The sequence below is a fragment of the Ooceraea biroi genome, chromosome 10 (assembly GCF_003672135.1).
Source record: "Ooceraea biroi isolate clonal line C1 chromosome 10, Obir_v5.4, whole genome shotgun sequence".
NCBI classification, from domain to species: Eukaryota; Metazoa; Arthropoda; class Insecta; order Hymenoptera; family Formicidae; genus Ooceraea; species Ooceraea biroi.
In genome coordinates this window covers 6,972,915-6,995,649 of record NC_039515.1, presented here as the reverse complement: position 1 = coordinate 6,995,649, position 22,735 = coordinate 6,972,915, and the positions used below count along the sequence as shown (strand labels likewise).

Below are 22,735 nucleotides of genomic sequence, written 5' to 3'. Positions count from 1 at the left end.
TTTATGAATATTAAAGGTTCATCGACGATGGGAATTCATAAATAACGAGAAAATATTTCAATTTTTCAGTTGGATGAAATTTGGAGGCAGGAGAATGCTCACCAATTTACAATGCCTCCAGGACGACCTCTACAGGCGACATATTCAAATCCAAAAATAATTTTTTATCTTTAAACATGTACTAATAAATGCATCAAAGTTTTATAATGATCCGCTGTATAGTTTCTCCAAAAAAAAATTCGTAAAATTATACCTTATTTTCAACGTTCTAAAGCAGGCTCCCCCTTAATGACACTGTGCGCGACAAAGTGCAAATTGTGTTAGGAAATTCTGGGAAGAAAACAATCGTTATTCATCGCGATGATGAAAGAAGCAGTTGAACTATGACCATTTTAGAAATATGTTACACTAAAAGACCAGAAAACAGATAAAACAGATAATTAATAGCTTTGCTAATGACAAGATAAAAAATTATTTTTGGATTTGATATGCCGCCTGTAGAGGTCGTCCTGGAGGCATTGTAAAATTGGTGAGCATTTCTCCTGCCTCCAAATTTCATCAAACTGAAAAATGAAATATTTCTCGTTATTTTAGAATTCCCATCGTTGATGAACCTTTAATATTCATAAAAAACATTAAGTTAAACATATTTTTGCATGAAAAAGTTTCAAAAAACCTTTGCTAAAAATTCGTACTTTGTTGGTTCTAAGCTCCACCATTTTTGGCACTTTTCAATTTTTTTCTTCTCTCTTTGTTCATCGACGATGGGAAATTCATAATTAAATAACCGAGAAACATATTTCAATTTTTCAGTTTAGACGAAATTTCGCAGCAGCTTGAATATGCTCACCAATTATGCACGCTGGTGCCGGACGCGGCATGCACTAAGATTTCTCCAGGACGAACCTTCTACAAGCGATATATTCAAATCAAAAAATAATTTTTATCTTTAAACTGTACTATATAAATGCAGTCAAAGTTCATAATGATTCCGCTTGTATAGTTTCTTCTCCAAAAACAATTCGTAAAATATACCTTATTTTCAGCGTTCCCAAAGCAGGCTCCCCCCTTAAGGGCAGTGCTAGTTGCTTAGTGAACTATTTTTTCACTATAAGCGATGGTAATTGAGTTTCGAAAATTCTCTTTTATTACTTGTGCAGAAATAAAAAATCCTTTTCCACACATGAAGTATAGATAGAAAGAAAAGTCCGCTCTCAGGACTTTATATTCAAAAATGGAAAATTAGAAAACAAATGCAAGTTTTAACTTTTTGCCATTTGAGTATAAAGTTCCCTGTAGAGCGACTTTCTTTCTATCTATACTTCATTTGTGGAAAAGGGATTTTATGTACAAGCAATAAAGAGAATTTCCGAAACTGCAATACCATCGCTATAGTTGAAAAATAGTCACTAGCAACTCCAGCATCCCTTAAGGGGAGCCTGCTTTAGAAACGATTGGAAAATGAAGGTATAAACTTTACGAATTTTTTGGGAGAAACTATACAGCGGATCATTATAAAACTTGATGCATTTATTAGTATCATGTTTAAAGATAAAAAAATTATTTTTTATTGAATATGTCGCCTGTTAGAGGTCGTCCTGGAGGATTGTAAATTGGTAGCATTCTCCGGCCTCCAAATTTCATCCAAAACTGAAAAAAATTTTGAAATATTTTCTCGTTATTTTATGAATTCCCATCGTCGATGAACCTTTAGATATTCATAAAAAAACATTAAGTTAAACAATTATTTTTGCATGAAAAAAGTTCAAAACCTTGCCTAAAAATCTGTACTTTTGTGTTCTAAGCTCCACCATTTTGGCACTTTTCAACTTTTTTCTTTCTCCTTTGGTTCATCGTACGATCGGGATCATAAATAACGAGAAATATTTCAATTTTTCTCGAGTTAGACGAAATTTCGAGGCAGGAGAGATGGCCTCACCAATGCAACGCCGGCGGAAACGCGGCTGCACTTAAGATTTCTCCAGGACGACCTCTACAAAGGAATATTCAAATTCAAAAAATAATTTTTTTATCTTTAAACATGTACTAATAAATGCATCAAAAGTTTCAAATGAATCCGCTGGTATAGTTTCTCCAAAAAACAATTCGTAAAAATATACCTTATTTTCAGCGTTCCAAAGCAGCTCCCCCTTTAAAAAAAAAAAAAAAAAAAAAAAAAAAAAAAAAAAAAAAAAAAAAAAAAAAAAAAAAAAAAAAAAAAAAAAAAAAAAAAAAAAAAAATAAAAAAAAAAAAAAAAAAAAAAAAAAAAAAAAAAAAAAAAAAAAAAAAAAAAAAAAAAAAAAAAAAAAAAAAAAAAAAAAAAAAAAAAAAAAAAAAAAAAAAAAAAGAGAAAAAAAGAAAAAAAAAAAGAAAAAAAAAAAAAAAAAAAAAAAAAAAAAAAAATGGGCTGCTGCATTAGCTAGTGAACTAGTTTTTTCACTATAGCGATGGTAATTGCAGGTTCGAAAATTCTCTTTATTACTGTGCAGAATTAAAAAATCCTTTTCCACAAGTGAAGTTATAGATTAAAGAAAGTCCGCGTCTAGCAGGACTTATTATTCAAAATGGAACAAAGTAGAAAAGGACAAAATGCAAGTTTTTAACTTTTGCCATTATTGAGTATAAAGTCCTCGTAGAGCGACTTTCTTTCTATCATACTTCATATGTGGAAAAGATTATTTTATTCTGTAACAAGCAATAAAAGACGAATCGTAGCTATTCATGGTACTTTCCGTACCGGTGGAAAATGCTCACTTGTATCATTACCGAGCGTAACGAACTAGTTCACGTCGACTTTGTCAGGCGGCGCCAAACGTCAGGAGGCTGGTGGCCGCTCTCAGGTTTCTCTCTGCAGACATACATTTGGGCCTCAAAGGCGAGGAGGAGAGGAGACGCGCAACGCGCAGAGAGTGCAGCTGAAACAGACCGAGTTACCGTTGCGGAGTGCAGTCGCGGGCAGCCGAGTCGCCGTCGCGGTGTCAGCTCGCCGATGGTGACTCACGGTCCGTCTGCAGCGCGCGCGTCAATTGATCCCTCGTCCCGCACCTCCGAGACGTCCGACCGCGTTCTGCTCGTCCCCCGAGCAGGTGAGTGACGGTAGATACGCGCTCGTCAACGGCTCGCGCCGACCGCGTCGAGCTTCGGAATTGTCCGTTGTTGAATCCGTCAACGGCTCGGCGGCGAGCGGAAGCAGGTTAAGTGCATCCGCGTCCCACCGTTTTGCGCCGACGTCCTTTCGTTCTACGTTGACCCCGGAAGCCGGACGTGGGAGCTCATAGTCATCGTCTACGTGGTTTGCTCCGTAACGGCTAATAACGATTTCACCAGATCGCCAGATGGAACTCCGTCCGCGCCGAGTACCTGCCGAGTGTACTTTCTAAAGCGTGACTCATGCTGTCAACGAGGGGGTAAAAGCTGGAATGCCATTCTGGAGATCCGTCTAGTTTACCAGCCGCGAGCAGTATTCAGGTGATGTCGCGGTCGCGGTCGCTGGGATCCGTGATAAGAGCTCGGCATAGTTTGTTTATGGCCTTGTTGTATCGTACATCGTGTGTGCATGTGTGTGTATGTATGTAAACGAAGTTGGAGCACGCGGGTGTGCGGGAATGTGAGATAATAAATTTGTATGTATTCTTCCAGACGCGCCATTGGGAATAATTACATGATATCAGTTGTACGCAGTACGACGCGTGTGTCAACTAGACTGACAAACAAACCGCAGCGAAAGATACCGTAATTGTAATTGCCCATTGGAATGGTAGCATTAACGTCTCTCTCTTAATAAATTATTTAACACGGCAATTATCTCTCCTTGTTAACTGTACTACATGCAACACGTGTAAATTACATTAGAAGTATGTATCTCGAAAGATATTAAGGGGGGAACCTGCCTGCTTTGGAACGCTGAAAATAAGGTATATTTTACGAATTGTTTTTGGAGAAACTATACAGCGGATCATTATAAAACTTTGATGCATTTATTAGTACATGTTTAAAGATAACAAAAATTATTTTTGATTTGAATATATCGCTTGTAGAGGTCGTCCTGGAGAAATCTTAGTGCAGCCGCGTCGCCGGCATTGCAAATTGGTGAGCATTCTCCTGCCTCGAAATTTCGTCTGAACTGAAAAATTGAAATATGTTCTCGTTATATATGAATTCCCATCGTCGATGAACCAAAGAGAGAAGAAAAAAGTTGAAAAGTGCTAAAATGGTGGAGCTTAGAACACAAAAGTACGATTTTTAGGCAAAGGTTTTGAACTTTTTCATGCAAAAATAATTGTTTAACTTAATGTTTTTATGAATATTAAAGGTTCATCGACGATGGGAATTCATAAATAACGAGAAAATATTTCAATTTTTCAGTTTGGATGAAATTTGGAGGCAGGAGAATGCTCACCAATTTACAATGCCTCCAGGACGACCTCTACAGGCGACATATTCAAATAAAAAAATAATTTTTTTATCTTTAAACATGTACTAATAAATGCATCAAAGTTTTATAATGATCCGCTGTATAGTTTCTCCAAAAAAAATTCGTAAAGTTATACCTTATTTTCAACGTTCTAAAGCAGGCTCCCCCCTTAAGGGGATGCTGGAGTTGCTAGTGAACTATTTTTTCACTATAGCGATGGTAATTGCAGTTTCGAAAATTCTCTTTATTGCTTGTACAGAATAAAAAATCCTTTTCCACAAATGAAGTATAGATAGAAAGAAAGTCCGCTCTACAGGACTTTATACTCAAAATGGCAAAAAGTTAAAAACTTGCATTTGTCTTTTCTAACTTTGTTCCATTTTGAATATAAAGTCCTGTAGAGCGGACTTTCTTTCTATCTATACTTCACTTGTGGAAAAGGATTTTTTATTCTGCACAAGTAATAAAGAGAATTTTCGAAACTGCAATTACCATCGCTATAGTGAAAAAATAGTTCACTAGCAACTCCAGCATGCCCTTAAGGGGGAGCCTGCTTTGGAACGCTGAAAATAAGGTATATTTTACGAATTGTTTTTGGAGAAACTATACAGCGGATCATTATGAAACTTTGATGCATTTATTAGTACATGTTTAAAGATAAAAAAAATTATTTTTTGATTTGAATATATCGCTTGTAGAGGTCGTCCTGGAGAAATCTTAGTGCAGCCGCGTCGCCGGCGTTGCAAATTGGTGAGCATTCTCCTGCCTCGAAATTTCGTCTAAACTGAAAAATTGAAATATGTTCTCGTTATTTATGAATTCCCATCGTCGATGAACCAAAGAGAGAAGAAAAAAGTTGAAAAGTGCCAAAATGGTGGAGCTTAGAACACAAAAGTACGATTTTTAGGCAAAGGTTTTGAACTTTTTCATGCAAAAATAATTGTTTAACTTAATGTTTTTATGAATATTAAAGGTTCATCGACGATGGGAATTCATAAATAACGAGAAAATATTTCAATTTTTCAGTTTGGATGAAATTTGGAGGCAGGAGAATGCTCACCAATTTACAATGCCTCCAGGACGACCTCTACAGGCGACATATTCAAATAAAAAAATAATTTTTTTATCTTTAAACATGTACTAATAAATGCATCAAAGTTTTATAATGATCCGCTGTATAGTTTCTCCAAAAAAAATTCGTAAAGTTATACCTTATTTTCAACGTTCTAAAGCAGGCTCCCCCCTTAAGGGGATGCTGGAGTTGCTAGTGAACTATTTTTTCACTATAGCGATGGTAATTGCAGTTTCGAAAATTCTCTTTATTGCTTGTACAGAATAAAAAATCCTTTTCCACAAATGAAGTATAGATAGAAAGAAAGTCCGCTCTACAGGACTTTATACTCAAAATGGCAAAAAGTTAAAAACTTGCATTTGTCTTTTCTAACTTTGTTCCATTTTGAATATAAAGTCCTGTAGAGCGGACTTTCTTTCTATCTATACTTCACTTGTGGAAAAGGATTTTTTATTCTGCACAAGTAATAAAGAGAATTTTCGAAACTGCAATTACCATCGCTATAGTGAAAAAATAGTTCACTAGCAACTCCAGCATGCCCTTAAGGGGGGAGCCTGCTTTGGAACGCTGAAAATAAGGTATATTTTACGAATTGTTTTTGGAGAAACTATACAGCGGATCATTATGAAACTTTGATGCATTTATTAGTACATGTTTAAAGATAAAAAAAATTATTTTTTGATTTGAATATATCGCTTGTAGAGGTCGTCCTGGAGAAATCTTAGTGCAGCCGCGTCGCCGGCGTTGCAAATTGGTGAGCATTCTCCTGCCTCGAAATTTCGTCTAAACTGAAAAATTGAAATATGTTCTCGTTATTTATGAATTCCCATCGTCGATGAACCAAAGAGAGAAGAAAAAAGTTGAAAAGTGCCAAAATGGTGGAGCTTAGAACACAAAAGTACGATTTTTAGGCAAAGGTTTTGAACTTTTTCATGCAAAAATAATTGTTTAACTTAATGTTTTTATGAATATTAAAGGTTCATCGACGATGGGAATTCATAAATAACGAGAAAATATTTCAATTTTTCAGTTTGGATGAAATTTGGAGGCAGGAGAATGCTCACCAATTTACAATGCCTCCAGGACGACCTCTACAGGCGACATATTCAAATCCAAAAATAATTTTTTTATCTTTAAACATGTACTAATAAATGCATCAAAGTTTTATAATGATCCGCTGTATAGTTTCTCCAAAAAAAATTCGTAAAATTATACCTTATTTTCAACGTTCTAAAGCAGGCTCCCCCCTTAATGACACTGTGCGCGACAAAGTGCAAATTGTGTTAGGAAATTCTGGGAAGAAAACAATCGTTATTCATCGCGATGATGAAAGAAGCAGTTGAACTATGACCATTTTAGAAATATGTTACACTAAAAGACCAGAAAACAGATAAAACAGATAATTAATAGCTTTGCTAATGACAAAGATAAAGTCATTGTTCCAACGCTGATAATAATGACGGTAATGTTTTTTCTAGGATGATGGAGGAACCACTGAGTCAAGGTGCCTCGCCGGCCAGCGATGGCAATTTGACGGCAGGTGGTAGCGGTGATATCAATCCGTCCGCCATAGCGAACCTGGACGAGAGGCTACTGGACATCGCGTCGCGGCACACCTTGAATGTCCTGAAGACGCCACCGACGAGGAAGGCCAAGCGCGTGCGTTTCTTTCGTAACGGCGACAAGTATTACACGGGAGTGGTGATGGCGGTGACGCCGGAGAGGTATCGCAGCTTCGACAGCCTCGCTTCCGACCTGACGCGCGCTCTGGTATCGAGCGTGACCCTGCCGAATGGTGTCCGGTCGATCTACACGATGGACGGTCGCAAGGTGCAGAGCGTGAGCGACCTGGAGGACGGCAAGTGCTACGTGGTATCTGGCCAAGGGGAGGTTTTCAAGAAGGTCGAGTACTCGGCGTCCAAGGTTCGACGCGGCAGCTCCCTGTCCGGACTGCCACAGTCACCGGCGGCCGGCGGTGGCGGCGGTAGCGGCGGCGGTACCGGCAGGCAGACCAGCGCCATTCCGCTGTGCGTGAAAGCGCGCATCGTGACGCTGATCCGCCACGGTACCAAGCCGCGCAAGGTGGTGCGGCTGCTACTGAACAAGCGCAATGCGCCGAGCCTCGAGCATGCAATGGAAGCGATCACGGAGGCGGTGAAGCTCGATTCCGGTGCGGTGAGAAAAGTATATACGCAGTCAGGTCAGCACGTGACTTCGCTCGAGCAATTCTTCGGAGACGACGACATCTTCGTGGCGTACGGCCCGGAAAAACCCGGGCAGGATGATTTCGAGCTGGATTTCGAGGAGAACAAGTTCGTGCAGAGCTTCCGCCGTTGCCCGTGGAGTTCGAAGCGACTGGGTGGCCCGATGCCGCGGATGCCGAGGAAATCTGGGAAGAAGACTCTCACCACGCCACAGGTCAGAACCCCTAGCCCATCGTCATTGATACTGCCGCAGCCGTTGAGGCTGCACTATACCGTGGGGCATGTCATCGGAGATGGAAACTTCGCCGTCGTCAGGCATTGCACTCATAAGTGAGTATCAATAACGAGCAACGTTTGTGCTACCTCTGCAAAATTTAATTGAAACTTTAACAATTTACACGCATACATAACATTTTACATGGATATACAATTATTTACATAAAATGACATGAATAATATGGTACTATTATTATCGTAATAATAAATAAAATACGATTGTAATGATATAATATTATAATAATATGAATTTGTTATTATAATTGATTCGAAATATTTGCTTTCGCTTAATTGCTTGAAAAGCCGACGTTGAAATGTAAAACGTTACCAATACGTGTTTCAGAGCTAGCGGCGCTGAATACGCAATGAAAATCGTGGACAAATATAAGTGTCAGGGGAAGGAAACGATGCTGGCAAGCGAAGTGGCGATCCTAAGGCAGGTTTGCCATCCGAACATAATCAGCTTAATTGCGGAACAAGAAACTGCCGATCAACTGTTCTTGGTGATGGAGCTCGTTACGGTACGATTCCTCGTCCTAAAAAAGAAGTTTAAATTAATGATAATAAATGATATATAAATTTATGTAAGAGGTAATAACGATCGCAGCACTCAAACGTATAATGAGGCAAATTTATCGTTTGTTTTTCAGGGAGGAGACTTGTTCGACGCGATTGCCGCGGCAACGAAATTCTCCGAGGCAGAGGCCAGTGTAATGATCGGTCATTTGACTTCCGCTCTGGCTTATCTGCATTCACATCACATTGTACATCGTGACGTAAAACCAGAGAACCTTTTGGTCGAGATGGATGGCAGTCACGTTAGGTGCTTAAAATTAGGCGATTTCGGGCTCGCACAGGTTGTGCGAGAACCTCTGTATACGGTTTGCGGTACGCCCACTTACGTGGCACCGGAAATTCTTATTGAGAGCGGATACGGTTTAAAGGTATGTTAATCTATTACGATAAATTTGAGCGAAAAAATTGCAGCGAATTTCGCTGTAGAAATTAAATAATTTATTTGCACTTAAAATATTTTATTTAGTCGAATAATTCATCTTATTTTCAATACTTTTTCACCGTAAATTAATATTTAAAACAATATTAGAGGAAAGTCCCCGATTATGAGATACCATATCGATTTTGCCGAATGTAAGGAAATCTATAGGCAGAATTTTAAAATGTAATACGTTCTCTTGAAGAGAATTTAATAAGCTTTAGGTTGGTCAAATGAAAAATCTAATTTAAATATTATTTTTTCCGAAAATTGAAAACATTTTGAAAAAAGCTTTACGCAGGATCGAGAAAGTGTGCTCCTAATATAAGATACTTCGAGAAATCGGTGTTAAGAGTGCAAAATACATCAGTATTGCAATTAAAATCTTCATTAGATAGTTTTATAAAAATACTGCTGCCACAGCCTTCGCCAAATCTTCACGATTCCACTGTCGACGCTTCCTCGTATCTCTAACTTCCATAGTCAGATTCTATAACAATTAAATACACAAAAATTCGTAATATAAATTCGTATTAACTTTTCTTTAACCTTAACGTAGTATTTTCTTTCATTTTATTACACTATATAATCTTCATATTCGAGCAATAATTATCTCATATTCAGAGTACCCTGAATATCTCATTATACGAGCCACGCGCCTAGCGGCTCCGCGATCATGAAATCTAACCTCTACAATTAAACAATTCAACAAATCGCGTATTTTCCTGTTACTACGATTCTACTCTATCATTGCATACTGAATTTATTGCCAACCGTTTCTTTATTATATAATAAACAAGGTTTAAAGACTTACCTCAAGTTCCTTCGACATGTTCACAATTTCACAAACCTTTTCTTGCAAAGGCTAAACGCAATAACGAACAATGAATTTTCCACTAAATATATTTTCCACCAAGAGTAATAAGTTTATGGTGGAATTAACAGATGGTGCTCACTAGTTTGGCAGAAACCCCATTATCTCATATTAGGAGCATATCTCATAATAGGGGATTCTCCTTTACATTTAAAAATATGTAACATTATTTGTTAAAACATAGTTTTTGATTCACTCAATTCATTTGTAAGCAAGACTAAAAGGATTTTAGAACCGTGAGGAATAGGTTTAAATAGATTAATCATATAAATTAAATAGATTAACAATCCGTCTTTTATATTTCTCGAAAAGATTGATTTAGATCGCTATTGAATCTCACCTGCGCTTTCAGATTGATGTGTGGGCGGCCGGTGTGATCTTATATATTCTGCTGTGCGGTTTTCCGCCTTTCGTATCGCCGGAGAACGAGCAACAAGAGCTGTTTGAACGAATTTTGAGCGGCCAATATGAGTTTACATCACCATATTGGGACAACACATCGGATTCTGCGAAACAACTTATCTCAAACATGCTACAGGCACAGCCGGAGTTACGTTTCAGCGCCGAGGACGTGCTGGATCATCCGTGGCTTGCGGTAACTGTCACTGGCATACAACATTGTTATTGTACTCACGTATTAGAATTTCCCCACCGCGTCGCTGCACCCGCATGGCTTAAAAGTTCCTTCCTCTTTTTCTCTCACTTTCTCTGTCTCACAGCAGTCAAAGACGCGATTTAGTATCCACGTTTGGTTTCCATCTACACGCCACGCGTTTAGCTGTCGCATTTATTATTTTGAGCACGATTCTTTCAGTTTCCACTAGCTCATCGCACCGTGAAACGATTCGGGGATCTAGCGGTCTTGCCTAAAAGCATAATATTTCGAATTTTAATACTCAGCCAGCATCTCTAAAGACAAATTTTTCGAGTGTTATTATTGTGTCTAATTTTTAAGAATTTCCAGTAGTAATTTTTAATTTCTCCAAACAGACAAAATAACAATTATATTTAATGAGTATATCTGAATATTTAATATTTTATTAATATTTAATATTTCATTAATTATTATACTTAAAGAAAACAAATTTGCTAGTGAAATTTTTCTGTTTTACTCGTTGAAGAAAAATCTTCACGTTACGTGCGTAATACGAGCAAAAATCTATCGCAACTCCTTCCGCGTGCTTCGTCGGCTTTACGTCTCGATCACAAAATTTAAGAAAGCTTTCGTAGTGGTTTGCTGTATCTGTAGCAGTGCTTTTTCTTTTCTTTTGCCCCGCCTCTGTATATCAGCAGAGCTTTCTAGGAGGCGAGCAGACCGCAGCAGCAACAGCCACCGACGCATCGGCGCAGCAATACCGGAATCAGCAGTGTAAGCCGATAAGGCTGGCTACCTTCGAATTCGACTTCAAAAAGCAACGCAGCCAACGGCAAGACAACGGCGCTGGGACCGAGTGGAAGGACGTCGATCATCGTGACGTCGCAGACTCCATCGATATTCAGCAGAGGGCGGGGCAGCAGGGTCGCGATGAGATTGACTTCGCTAATGGCAATTACAACGAGGGCGAGCCGTTGTCTTTCAGTCCTGATTACCTCAAGGACATCGATAACCTCAGTCGGTCTATGCACGAACTGATCGACAATCTGAACGACAACAGAACGTCGCGACGCCGTCTCAAGTCGCGAAGTGCCGCCTCGTCGCTCAACAGTATCCCCGAGAATCTGTCCTGCAATTATCACAGCAGCTCGTCGATCCACCGCGACGATATCGCGGATAGAACTGCGGCCACGCCCGAGAACGTTCAGGGCGATCGGAAGAACGGAAACTCGTCTAGCGAGTCAAAATACTCGAGTTGCGAGACACCCAAATCGACCAAGTCCTCCGCACCGAGTTGGCACAACAGGCACAACCGCGGGAGTCTGTACGGCGCTAATCGCGACGGCAGTTTCGACACCGACGACTTCCGCAACAGCAACGCGACCGCGTCGACGTCGAGCGACAGCTTGACCGGCGGCAGCTCGACCGGCAATGACATCGAGACGTCCGACAGTTTCGTGAACATCCAATTCGCGCGGCTGGCACGCGGGCAGAAGTCGAGCTCAACGCAGAGCATGGAATCGACCGACAGTTTCGAAAACGTGAGCTTCCGGTATACGGGCAATGCGAATAATCGACCTTCGCAGATCCCCTTGAAACTCGCAATCAATCCGGACAAGAACAAGTCCCCTTCGAAGCTGCTGCAAACTCGAATCGCCGCATTGAACATGTCGAAGTTGCCCAAGCTCGACAATCGGCCCGATAGGAAGAACCATAACAGCCTAAGAGCCCAAGAAACGGGCAAATGTACAAAAAACGAGTCAGTGAAGTTGCGACACGAGAGGTACGTTAACAAGAAGAGTCAGATGAACGTCAGGAGCAAGAGATACAGCTGCTTCTCGCCGTGCGTGACGAAGAGGACGCCCGAAGAAGTCGGTGGCGGCGATGGCAAGGTTGCGCAACGGAGGTTCAGCTCGACGGACGAGTTGCGGGACCAGAACGAGCAGCGACAGCAAAAACCAGCAGCGCGGACGAAACGCTTCAGCTTGTATTACACGCCGCCACCGCCGCGCAAAACGTACCACAGCGAGGCGAAAGTCGGGAAAGTCGCGGTCAAGCCGATCGGTCGCGTCCACAAGTCCGAGGCGCATAAAGTAAGGAACAGCCAGGAAGCGGAGAGGACGGACAAGAGTCGCAGATCGGTGGTGGACGCCTCAACGGTTGCCAGCAGGAGCAAGTCTAACAGGCAGAACGTTCACGCGAGGCCGAGTGTCGTGTTGAATGCGAACAGGACGAAGTGATGACGGGTGGCGAAGGAACGAGGTGATTCACCAACGGGGACGCGCAGTTTACTCGTAACATAAAATTGAGAAATGAAATCCAAAGTCCAACGTAATTAACTTTTTACGAATGAGTGTGAGGACGGTCGGCCGACTGCTCCTGGGTGTGTTACGGGACGATGAGGCTGAAAGAGCAGGCCTCGGCGAAGACTATCTTCCACCAGAAGCACTGTATATGCGTTGAGAAAGATCTGTGTCACTTCGAGTTTGACTAAATTGCAAGTGGAATTATGAGAAAGTAGAGGTAGCGAGTCTCGATATTTTGCGAGTTTGGAAACGATCGTTACATTTATTCCAGTTCTTCATTTTTTAATTCTTCTCAAATAATTAAATTAAGAAATATATTAACGCCAACGAAGAGCATCATAATTTTAAAATTGTTGAATTTTTAAGAATTCATTTGGGTCTTAAACAATTGTGCGACGTTCCTTTTTAGATCTGCAAAGAGAATTATCGTGTAACTTGTTTTTATACATTTAATAATGAAATGAGAAAATGATTCTGAGTAAAAATACATGAAAATATATTTATGGTACTTTTTGTTGGTGTTACCAAGATCCTTAAACTCTACTGGTTATCTGATGCAGTAAGCGAGGTGACACAATTTTTTTCCAACTCGTATATATTTCCATAGAATTCCTATTCATGATCGGATGGCCGAGAGAAAGAGACCAAAGACAAATTATCGTGCAATGCCGACATTTTTCTTAAGATTAGAACGATCGGAAATTTATAACTGCGAAAATTGCACTCATCAGTGTTAACTCCCAGAATCGATCTGGACATTCTGGCAATAAATCCTGGTTATGATGCGTCCCTTTTTAGACATTATCCTTAGTTGTAGAATAGGAGGAGTATAATATCTAATCAACCGCGCGATTAGCGACGTTGATGTAAGCGGTTCTGAATCGTCCGGGATTGGAAGGAGATTGGCGACAGCAGCGTTGAAACGACGGTGGGTCGATAATGAATGACAATGATTAGGAGTAGCACAGGTGAGCTGCGAATAGCGAGTTAAGAACAAAACATGCCAAATGCATTTAAGTAGGTTATTTTGTATCGGATGTGTACGTAAGTCTAGCTAAGCTAGTAGATAAAGCGCAGACGAGGCATGGTATCCGACCCTTTCGGTTCCCCGCGATGTGAAGGAAATTTTAACAGGACTCACGTTAGTTAACAATTTTACGGCAATTCTTTTAGCGTGCTTTATTTATATTTATTGCTTGCAGACCCCGTTTTTAATAAAAAAAAGTAAGTGTTTTTCCAGATAGATTTTAGGCTGAAAGATACCAAATACTTTCCTGAAAATGCAGGGCCGAAAGGGATAACTAGATGGTATGTGGGAGAGCTACGCTTCATTTTCGAGGAGATCGCGAGTGATTGGTCTTAATAACGCGAACAGTTTTGTAACGAGCAGCAAAGGGCAACGGACGATTTCGAGATGGCGGATGTGAGGGTGGCGCGTGTGCCAAATTCGCGCTTGAGGAAAAGCGAAAAGGAGATAATTATTTTTGTAAAGAGGGGAGGAGGACAGAAGTAGAGGCGAAATCGCGCTAGAGCAATAATTGTAAAACTTTATGAACGAACAGTGCACGCGCTGCAAGAAGGCGGAGAAAGAGAGAGACGACCAATTATTCAAATTATTTTTGTAGGCGTTGATAACTCGAGCGATTTTCAATAGGGAGAACCGTTACGCGAGATCGTCGATTCGACGAGAAAGAGACCACTTTAATGTCGCCCTTTGTCGCTCGCTCGTTGTAAATTTAATGATCTCACCTATCGTCGCGGCGGTCCTCCGACGACTTTTGTAACGCGTGATCGTGATCGTGAGATATCCGTCGACAAATTGTGTACATAATCGTAATGACGTGTGCGTAAAGCTCGATTGCTCGTGAAAACGATAAAGAACAGCGCAGTTACTGTGATCCGTTCGCTCGTCATTCGTTTATCCCGAGCGTTCCCTCGGATGACCGCGGGATTCCGATTTTTAGAATTTATTTCGCGAATTTATTATTTAATAAAGCGACGGTAAAGCATTTTTGTTTCTCGTTCGCTTGCGTTCCGTTGCTTCGTTTCCTGAATATCGTAATAAGCGTACCGAACCGCGCGCGATTTACAGTAGTTTGTAGGTTTTAAACGTGATTTACGCCAAATATTAAGATGCATTAACTAGCTATTTATATTATATTATATATTATAATTATTAATATTATTATTATTATATTATATTATACACGTATATACATATAAATATGGTACTCTCTCATGTGGAAACAAGTCTCATATCGATATCACGCGTTCCATTCTTCGTATCTGTTGTACCCGTGTATCTGTTTCGTTTGCGATTTATAAAAATGGAAGTTAAAAAGCAAGTGCAACTCACGCAACTCATGTCAGTTTTACAGCGTTAATTTCATGTTTGTTCTTTTGCAACCTGCACTGTTTATCAAATACGATTAATAAAGCTTTTCCCGATAATTCTCGAAATCATTCATTAAAGACGTTTCGCAAAATGCCGATTAATTGTAATTAATTAATAATATTTGCATTACGGATATAATTAATATATGATAGTCATAAATATTAATTGCATATTGTATTACAATATGCAATTAATATTATCTTTGATTACAAACATGCGATTAATCGGATTTTAGAAACGTATTCGATGAATCCACTGAGAGCAACTAGTACGTACAATAATTTATTGTTAAATATTTCACGCGTTTTCGTGTTTTGTTTGAAGTTTATGATCTTTGATGGAGTTCAAGTTTCGATTAATCGAGATTTCTGAATTTGTTGGATCTACCGAGACGTAATTTACGTGAATTTTCCTCTTGCAGGAGTTTTGCGAATTAGCAGATTAAATTATAACATGCACTCTACTACGGTTGATGATATCGAGACGCGATCGGTGTTCGTATGATGCTTGAGAAAGAGAGTGAGAGTTTTTACTTTATTACTATTCCAATCATTCGAAATTATTAAGCGGCGCACATATGCACGTCATCATCATTATCATTATCATAAATGCACCAGCAAATATTTAATGTACTGCCACGAAGCTTATTATACTTATATTGGAAAATATAATTGCGAAATTTTACGTCCACCGCATCTGTGTTTCATTCTTTTCACCGTTTCGACGTCTCTTTCTGCTTGCTTTTCGTCGTCTGATACAGTAAAATTACAACAGTATCAGTTATAATCTAACACAATTAAATGTGTAATTTTTATTCCTTGGTTTTGTGCTACTGAAGAGACAATCGTATGATTTGTCAATTATACGTATTCATATTCAAAATTATATTGTAAAATCATTTATCACAAAGCAGTCATCTTGGTTTTATGTCAGAAGCGAGGAGTGACACGGTGTAAGATTCTTGCGTTTTATAGCTTTATTTTCTAATTTTTCCCCATAAAAATAATTTTGTAATCTTGAAACTTGTAATCTAGAATGTGCCGAAAACTCTCTGTCCAATGGATTTGGTAGAACTGTAAAATAATTTCCGAAATAAGAATAATTTTTAAGTTATCATTTCTTTCATCATTCTTTCATTTCCATTAAGCTATTCGTTATATCGCCTCTCCTCTCACCCATAACACGCTGCGATCCCTCTCTCCCGCGGGCCAGGTCAGCGAAAATGCACGATCCAAGATGTCACCTCTCCCTTCCCGCGTGACGTCAGTCTCCTCGAAGCCAACGGAGTTAGAACGGTCCTATATACTCTATTTCAGAAGAAATAAATTATTCATCAATTAAGTCCTTACTCCCTTGATCTCACAAGGGAAGGTTTTTAGGTGTTACACTCGGATTTCAAAAATTTTTTGCATGCAGGTAGGGAGGTCCCCAAATAGAAGAAAAAAAAATAAAAGTAGCGGCCCAAATGCATATTTGCGCGCTACGTGCGCAATTTTCGATGTTAGGTTAATTACTCAAAAATGCTATTTACAATCGAATTCTTTACATATAGATATACGCACATACATAGCTAAACCAAGTATTCACCAAGTTTCCCTTTAAAAAGCGTGAATTGTTGGCACATTGACAAAGAGCCATTCTTATATTATATATTTTCCTTTTTCTTCCTCCAAATAGTTGATTAAAAGAAAAGAATTATATAGATATAATTCTCTGTTCAACCAACACTTATATTTGAAAGAAAAAAAGGATACGTGAAGATAATGCATTTTTTTGTCAACTGGTTAGCTTCACTAAAGATCGAATACTTAGTCTAGGTATATATATATAATTTTACGTTTTACAATATTCACATTTTTTCACATTTATTGCATGTGGTAGGTTTTAGAAACATTTCTGTTGCAACATTTCATATGACATATTGCGGAATCCTTTCAGAAATGTTGCATATGAAATGTGAAATCTTGAAATGATTTTAAAACCTTCCTGAAAGCTTTCTGTATTAATCGGTGCTGTATGGGTAGTAACACCGAAAGTAACTCATAATGTCACGGGCAGTCAGAAAGTACGTAGCTTCGCGCGTAGTCCCGTATTGTAACCGCAATTCATCTCGATGTCTGATCGATATCTCGATTCGCGCGAATGGAGTGAAGCGAGTTGATTGTTCAACCGTCGGACGTGCAGTCGATGTTGACGACTTTAACGAGAACGCCATTTTCTCGCGATATTCCAAGTTTTCCTTTCCGAGCGTGTCGCGCGCGCGTTAGTCGCACCGAAAACGTCGCAAAAAGTCACCGGCGATCATCACGTACGTAATTATTCGCGCGTAGTCCCGTATTTTAACCGCAATTCATCTCGATGTCTGATCGATATCTCGATTCGCGCGAATGGAGTGAAGCGAGTTGATTGTTCAACCGTCGGACGTGCGTTCGATGTTGACGACTTTAACGAAAACGCCATTTTCTCGCGATGTTCCAAGTTTTTCCTTTCCGAGCGTGTCGCGCGCGCGTTAGTCGCACCGAAAACGTCGCAAAAAGTCACCGGCGATCATCACGTACGTAATTATTCGCGCGTAGTCCCGTATTTTAACCGCAATTCATCTCGATGTCTGATCGATATCTCGATTCGCGCGAATGGAGTGAAGTGAGTTGATTGTTCAACCGTCGGACGTGCGTTCGATGTTGACGACTTTAACGAGAACGCCATTTTCTCGCGATGTTCCAAGTTTTTCCTTTCCGAGCGTGTCGCGCGCGCGTTAGTCGCACCGAAAACGTCGCAAAAAGTCACCAGCGATCATCACGTACGTAATTATTCACGCGTAGTCCCGTATTGTAACCGCAATTCATCTCGATGTCTGATCGATATCTCGATTCGCGCGAATGGAGTGAAGTGAGTTGATTGTTCAACCGTCGGACGTGCAGTCGATGTTGACGACTTTAACGAGAACGCCATTTTCTCGCGATATTCCAAGTTTTCCTTTCCGAGCGTGTCGCGCGCGCGTTAGTCGCACCGAAAACGTCGCAAAAAGTCACCGGCGATCATCACGTACGTAATTATTCGCGCGTAGTCCCGTATTTTAACCGCAATTCATCTCGATGTCTGATCGATATCTCGATTCGCGCGAATGGAGTGAAGTGAGTTGATTGTTCAACCGTCGGACGTGCGTTCGATGTTGACGACTTTAACGAGAACGCCATTTTCTCGCGATGTTCCAAGTTTTTCCTTTCCGAGCGTGTCGCGCGCGCGTTAGTCGCACCGAAAACGTCGCAAAAAGTCACCGGCGATCATCACGTACGTAATTATTCGCGCGTAGTCCCGTATTGTAACCGCAATTCATCTCGATGTCTGATCGATATCTCGATTCGCGCGAATGGAGTGAAGTGAGTTGATTGTTCAACCGTCGGACGTGCGTTCGATGTTGACGACTTTAACGAGAACGCCATTTTCTCGCGATGTTCCAAGTTTTTCCTTTCCGAGCGTGTCGCGCGCGCGTTAGTCGCACCGAAAACGTCGCAAAAAGTCACCGGCGATCATCACGTACGTAATTATTCGCGCGTAGTCCCGTATTTTAACCGCAATTCATCTCGATGTCTGATCGATATCTCGATTCGCGCGAATGGAGTGAAGTGAGTTGATTGTTCAACCGTCGGACGTGCGTTCGATGTTGACGACTTTAACGAGAACGCCATTTTCTCGCGATGTTCCAAGTTTTTCCTTTCCGAGCGTGTCGCGCGCGCGTTAGTCGCACCGAAAACGTCGCAAAAAGTCACCAGCGATCATCACGTACGTAATTATTCACGCGTAGTCCCGTATTGTAACCGCAATTCATCTCGATGTCTGATCGATATCTCGATTCGCGCGAATGGAGTGAAGTGAGTTGATTGTTCAACCGTCGGACGTGCAGTCGATGTTGACGACTTTAACGAGAACGCCATTTTCTCGCGATATTCCAAGTTTTCCTTTCCGAGCGTGTCGCGCGCGCGTTAGTCGCACCGAAAACGTCGCAAAAAGTCACCGGCGATCATCACGTACGTAATTATTCGCGCGTAGTCCCGTATTTTAACCGCAATTCATCTCGATGTCTGATCGATATCTCGATTCGCGCGAATGGAGTGAAGTGAGTTGATTGTTCAACCGTCGGACGTGCGTTCGATGTTGACGACTTTAACGAGAACGCCATTTTCTCGCGATGTTCCAAGTTTTTCCTTTCCGAGCGTGTCGCGCGCGCGTTAGTCGCACCGAAAACGTCGCAAAAAGTCACCGGCGATCATCACGTACGTAATTATTCGCGCGTAGTCCCGTATTGTAACCGCAATTCATCTCGATGTCTGATCGATATCTCGATTCGCGCGAATGGAGTGAAGTGAGTTGATTGTTCAACCGTCGGACGTGCGTTCGATGTTGACGACTTTAACGAGAACGCCATTTTCTCGCGATATTCCAAGTTTTCCTTTCCGAGCGTGTCGCGCGCGCGTTAGTCGCACCGAAAACGTCGCAAAAAGTCACCGGCGATCATCACGTACGTAATTATTCGCGCGTAGTCCCGTATTTTAACCGCAATTCATCTCGATGTCTGATCGATATCTCGATTCGCGCGAATGGAGTGAAGTGAGTTGATTGTTCAACCGTCGGACGTGCGTTCGATGTTGACGACTTTAACGAGAACGCCATTTTCTCGCGATGTTCCAAGTTTTTCCTTTCCGAGCGTGTCGCGCGCGCGTTAGTCGCACCGAAAACGTCGCAAAAAGTCACCGGCGATCATCACGTACGTAATTATTCGCGCGTAGTCCCGTATTTTAACCGCAATTCATCTCGATGTCTGATCGATATCTCGATTCGCGCGAATGGAGTGAAGTGAGTTGATTGTTCAACCGTCGGACGTGCGTTCGATGTTGACGACTTTAACGAGAACGCCATTTTCTCGCGATGTTCCAAGTTTTTCCTTTCCGAGCGTGTCGCGCGCGCGTTAGTCGCACCGAAAACGTCGCAAAAAGTCACCGGCGATCATCACGTACGTAATTATTCGCGCGTAGTCCCGTATTGTAACCGCAATTCATCTCGATGTCTGATCGATATCTCGATTCGCGCGAATGGAGTGAAGTGAGTTGATTGTTCAACCGTCGGACGTGCGTTCGATGTTGACGACTTTAACGAGAACGCCATTTTCTCGCGATGTTCCAAGTTTTTCCTTTCCGAGCGTGTCGCGCGCGCGTTAGTCGCACCGAAAACGTCGCAAAAAGTCACCGGCGATCATCACGTACGTAATTATTCGCGCGTAGTCCCGTATTTTAACCGCAATTCATCTCGATGTCTGATCGATATCTCGATTCGCGCGAATGGAGTGAAGTGAGTTGATTGTTCAACCGTCGGACGTGCGTTCGATGTTGACGACTTTAACGAGAACGCCATTTTCTCGCGATGTTCCAAGTTTTTCCTTTCCGAGCGTGTCGCGCGCGCGTTAGTCGCACCGAAAACGTCGCAAAAAGTCACCGGCGATCATCACGTACGTAATTATTCGCGCGTAGTCCCGTATTGTAACCGCAATTCATCTCGATGTCTGATCGATATCTCGATTCGCGCGAATGGAGTGAAGTGAGTTGATTGTTCAACCGTCGGACGTGCGTTCGATGTTGACGACTTTAACGAGAACGCCATTTTCTCGCGATATTCCAAGTTTTCCTTTCCGAGCGTGTCGCGCGCGCGTTAGTCGCACCGAAAACGTCGCAAAAAGTCACCGGCGATCATCACGTACGTAATTATTCGCGCGTAGTCCCGTATTTTAACCGCAATTCATCTCGATGTCTGATCGATATCTCGATTCGCGCGAATGGAGTGAAGTGAGTTGATTGTTCAACCGTCGGACGTGCGTTCGATGTTGACGACTTTAACGAGAACGCCATTTTCTCGCGATGTTCCAAGTTTTTCCTTTCCGAGCGTGTCGCGCGCGCGTTAGTCGCACCGAAAACGTCGCAAAAAGTCACCGGCGATCATCACGTACGTAATTATTCGCGCGTAGTCCCGTATTGTAACCGCAATTCATCTCGATGTCTGATCGATATCTCGATTCGCGCGAATGGAGTGAAGTGAGTTGATTGTTCAACCGTCGGACGTGCGTTCGATGTTGACGACTTTAACGAGAACGCCATTTTCTCGCGATGTTCCAAGTTTTTCCTTTCCGAGCGTGTCGCGCGCGCGTTAGTCGCACCGAAAACGTCGCAAAAAGTCACCGGCGATCATCACGTACGTAATTATTCGCGCGTAGTCCCGTATTTTAACCGCAATTCATCTCGATGTCTGATCGATATCTCGATTCGCGCGAATGGAGTGAAGTGAGTTGATTGTTCAACCGTCGGACGTGCGTTCGATGTTGACGACTTTAACGAGAACGCCATTTTCTCGCGATGTTCCAAGTTTTTCCTTTCCGAGCGTGTCGCGCGCGCGTTAGTCGCACCGAAAACGTCGCAAAAAGTCACCAGCGATCATCACGTACGTAATTATTCACGCGTAGTCCCGTATTGTAACCGCAATTCATCTCGATGTCTGATCGATATCTCGATTCGCGCGAATGGAGTGAAGTGAGTTGATTGTTCAACCGTCGGACGTGCAGTCGATGTTGACGACTTTAACGAGAACGCCATTTTCTCGCGATATTCCAAGTTTTCCTTTCCGAGCGTGTCGCGCGCGCGTTAGTCGCACCGAAAACGTCGCAAAAAGTCACCGGCGATCATCACGTACGTAATTATTCGCGCGTAGTCCCGTATTTTAACCGCAATTCATCTCGATGTCTGATCGATATCTCGATTCGCGCGAATGGAGTGAAGTGAGTTGATTGTTCAACCGTCGGACGTGCGTTCGATGTTGACGACTTTAACGAGAACGCCATTTTCTCGCGATGTTCCAAGTTTTTCCTTTCCGAGCGTGTCGCGCGCGCGTTAGTCGCACCGAAAACGTCGCAAAAAGTCACCGGCGATCATCACGTACGTAATTATTCGCGCGTAGTCCCGTATTGTAACCGCAATTCATCTCGATGTCTGATCGATATCTCGATTCGCGCGAATGGAGTGAAGTGAGTTGATTGTTCAACCGTCGGACGTGCGTTCGATGTTGACGACTTTAACGAGAACGCCATTTTCTCGCGATGTTCCAAGTTTTTCCTTTCCGAGCGTGTCGCGCGCGCGTTAGTCGCACCGAAAACGTCGCAAAAAGTCACCGGCGATCATCACGTACGTAATTATTCGCGCGTAGTCCCGTATTTTAACCGCAATTCATCTCGATGTCTGATCGATATCTCGATTCGCGCGAATGGAGTGAAGTGAGTTGATTGTTCAACCGTCGGACGTGCAGTCGATGTTGACGACTTTAACGAGAACGCCATTTTCTCGCGATATTCCAAGTTTTCCTTTCCGAGCGTGTCGCGCGCGCGTTAGTCGCACCGAAAACGTCGCAAAAAGTCACCAGCGATCATCACGTACGTAATTATTCACGCGTAGTCCCGTATTGTAACCGCAATTCATCTCGATGTCTGATCGATATCTCGATTCGCGCGAATGGAGTGAAGTGAGTTGATTGTTCAACCGTCGAACGTGCGTTCGATGTTGACGACT

General features: G+C 41.8%; 1 protein-coding gene and 1 long non-coding RNA gene across 4 annotated transcripts; one reads left to right on the top strand and one right to left on the bottom strand.

Moving 5' to 3' along the window:
• Positions 1-2,850: 2,850 nt before the first annotated feature.
• On the top strand, positions 2,851-16,244 carry LOC105286902 (serine/threonine-protein kinase GL21140). 3 transcript variants are annotated; one of them, XM_026973117.1, is made up of 6 exons: positions 2,851-3,087; positions 6,966-8,021; positions 8,311-8,488; positions 8,618-8,911; positions 10,188-10,430; positions 11,126-16,244. In XM_026973117.1, exons 2-6 carry the CDS (start codon positions 6,967-6,969, stop codon positions 12,668-12,670), a joined length of 3,315 nt encoding a protein of 1,104 aa, XP_026828918.1. In that variant the 5' UTR covers positions 2,851-3,087; position 6,966; the 3' UTR covers positions 12,671-16,244. The 3 variants fall into 3 exon arrangements, with proteins under 3 accessions (XP_026828918.1, XP_026828920.1, XP_026828919.1); XM_026973119.1 differs by lacking the exon at positions 2,851-3,087 and adding an exon at positions 3,168-3,469; XM_026973118.1 differs by lacking the exon at positions 2,851-3,087 and adding an exon at positions 3,274-3,469 and having other exon boundaries at positions 11,129-16,244.
• On the bottom strand, positions 10,250-16,563 carry LOC113562752. The gene is made up of 3 exons (XR_003407151.1): positions 16,307-16,563; positions 10,470-10,701; positions 10,250-10,341 (listed from the first exon to the last, which is right to left on the bottom strand). It is a non-coding gene; the product is annotated as an uncharacterized LOC113562752 (long non-coding RNA).
• Positions 16,564-22,735: the final 6,172 nt, after the last annotated feature.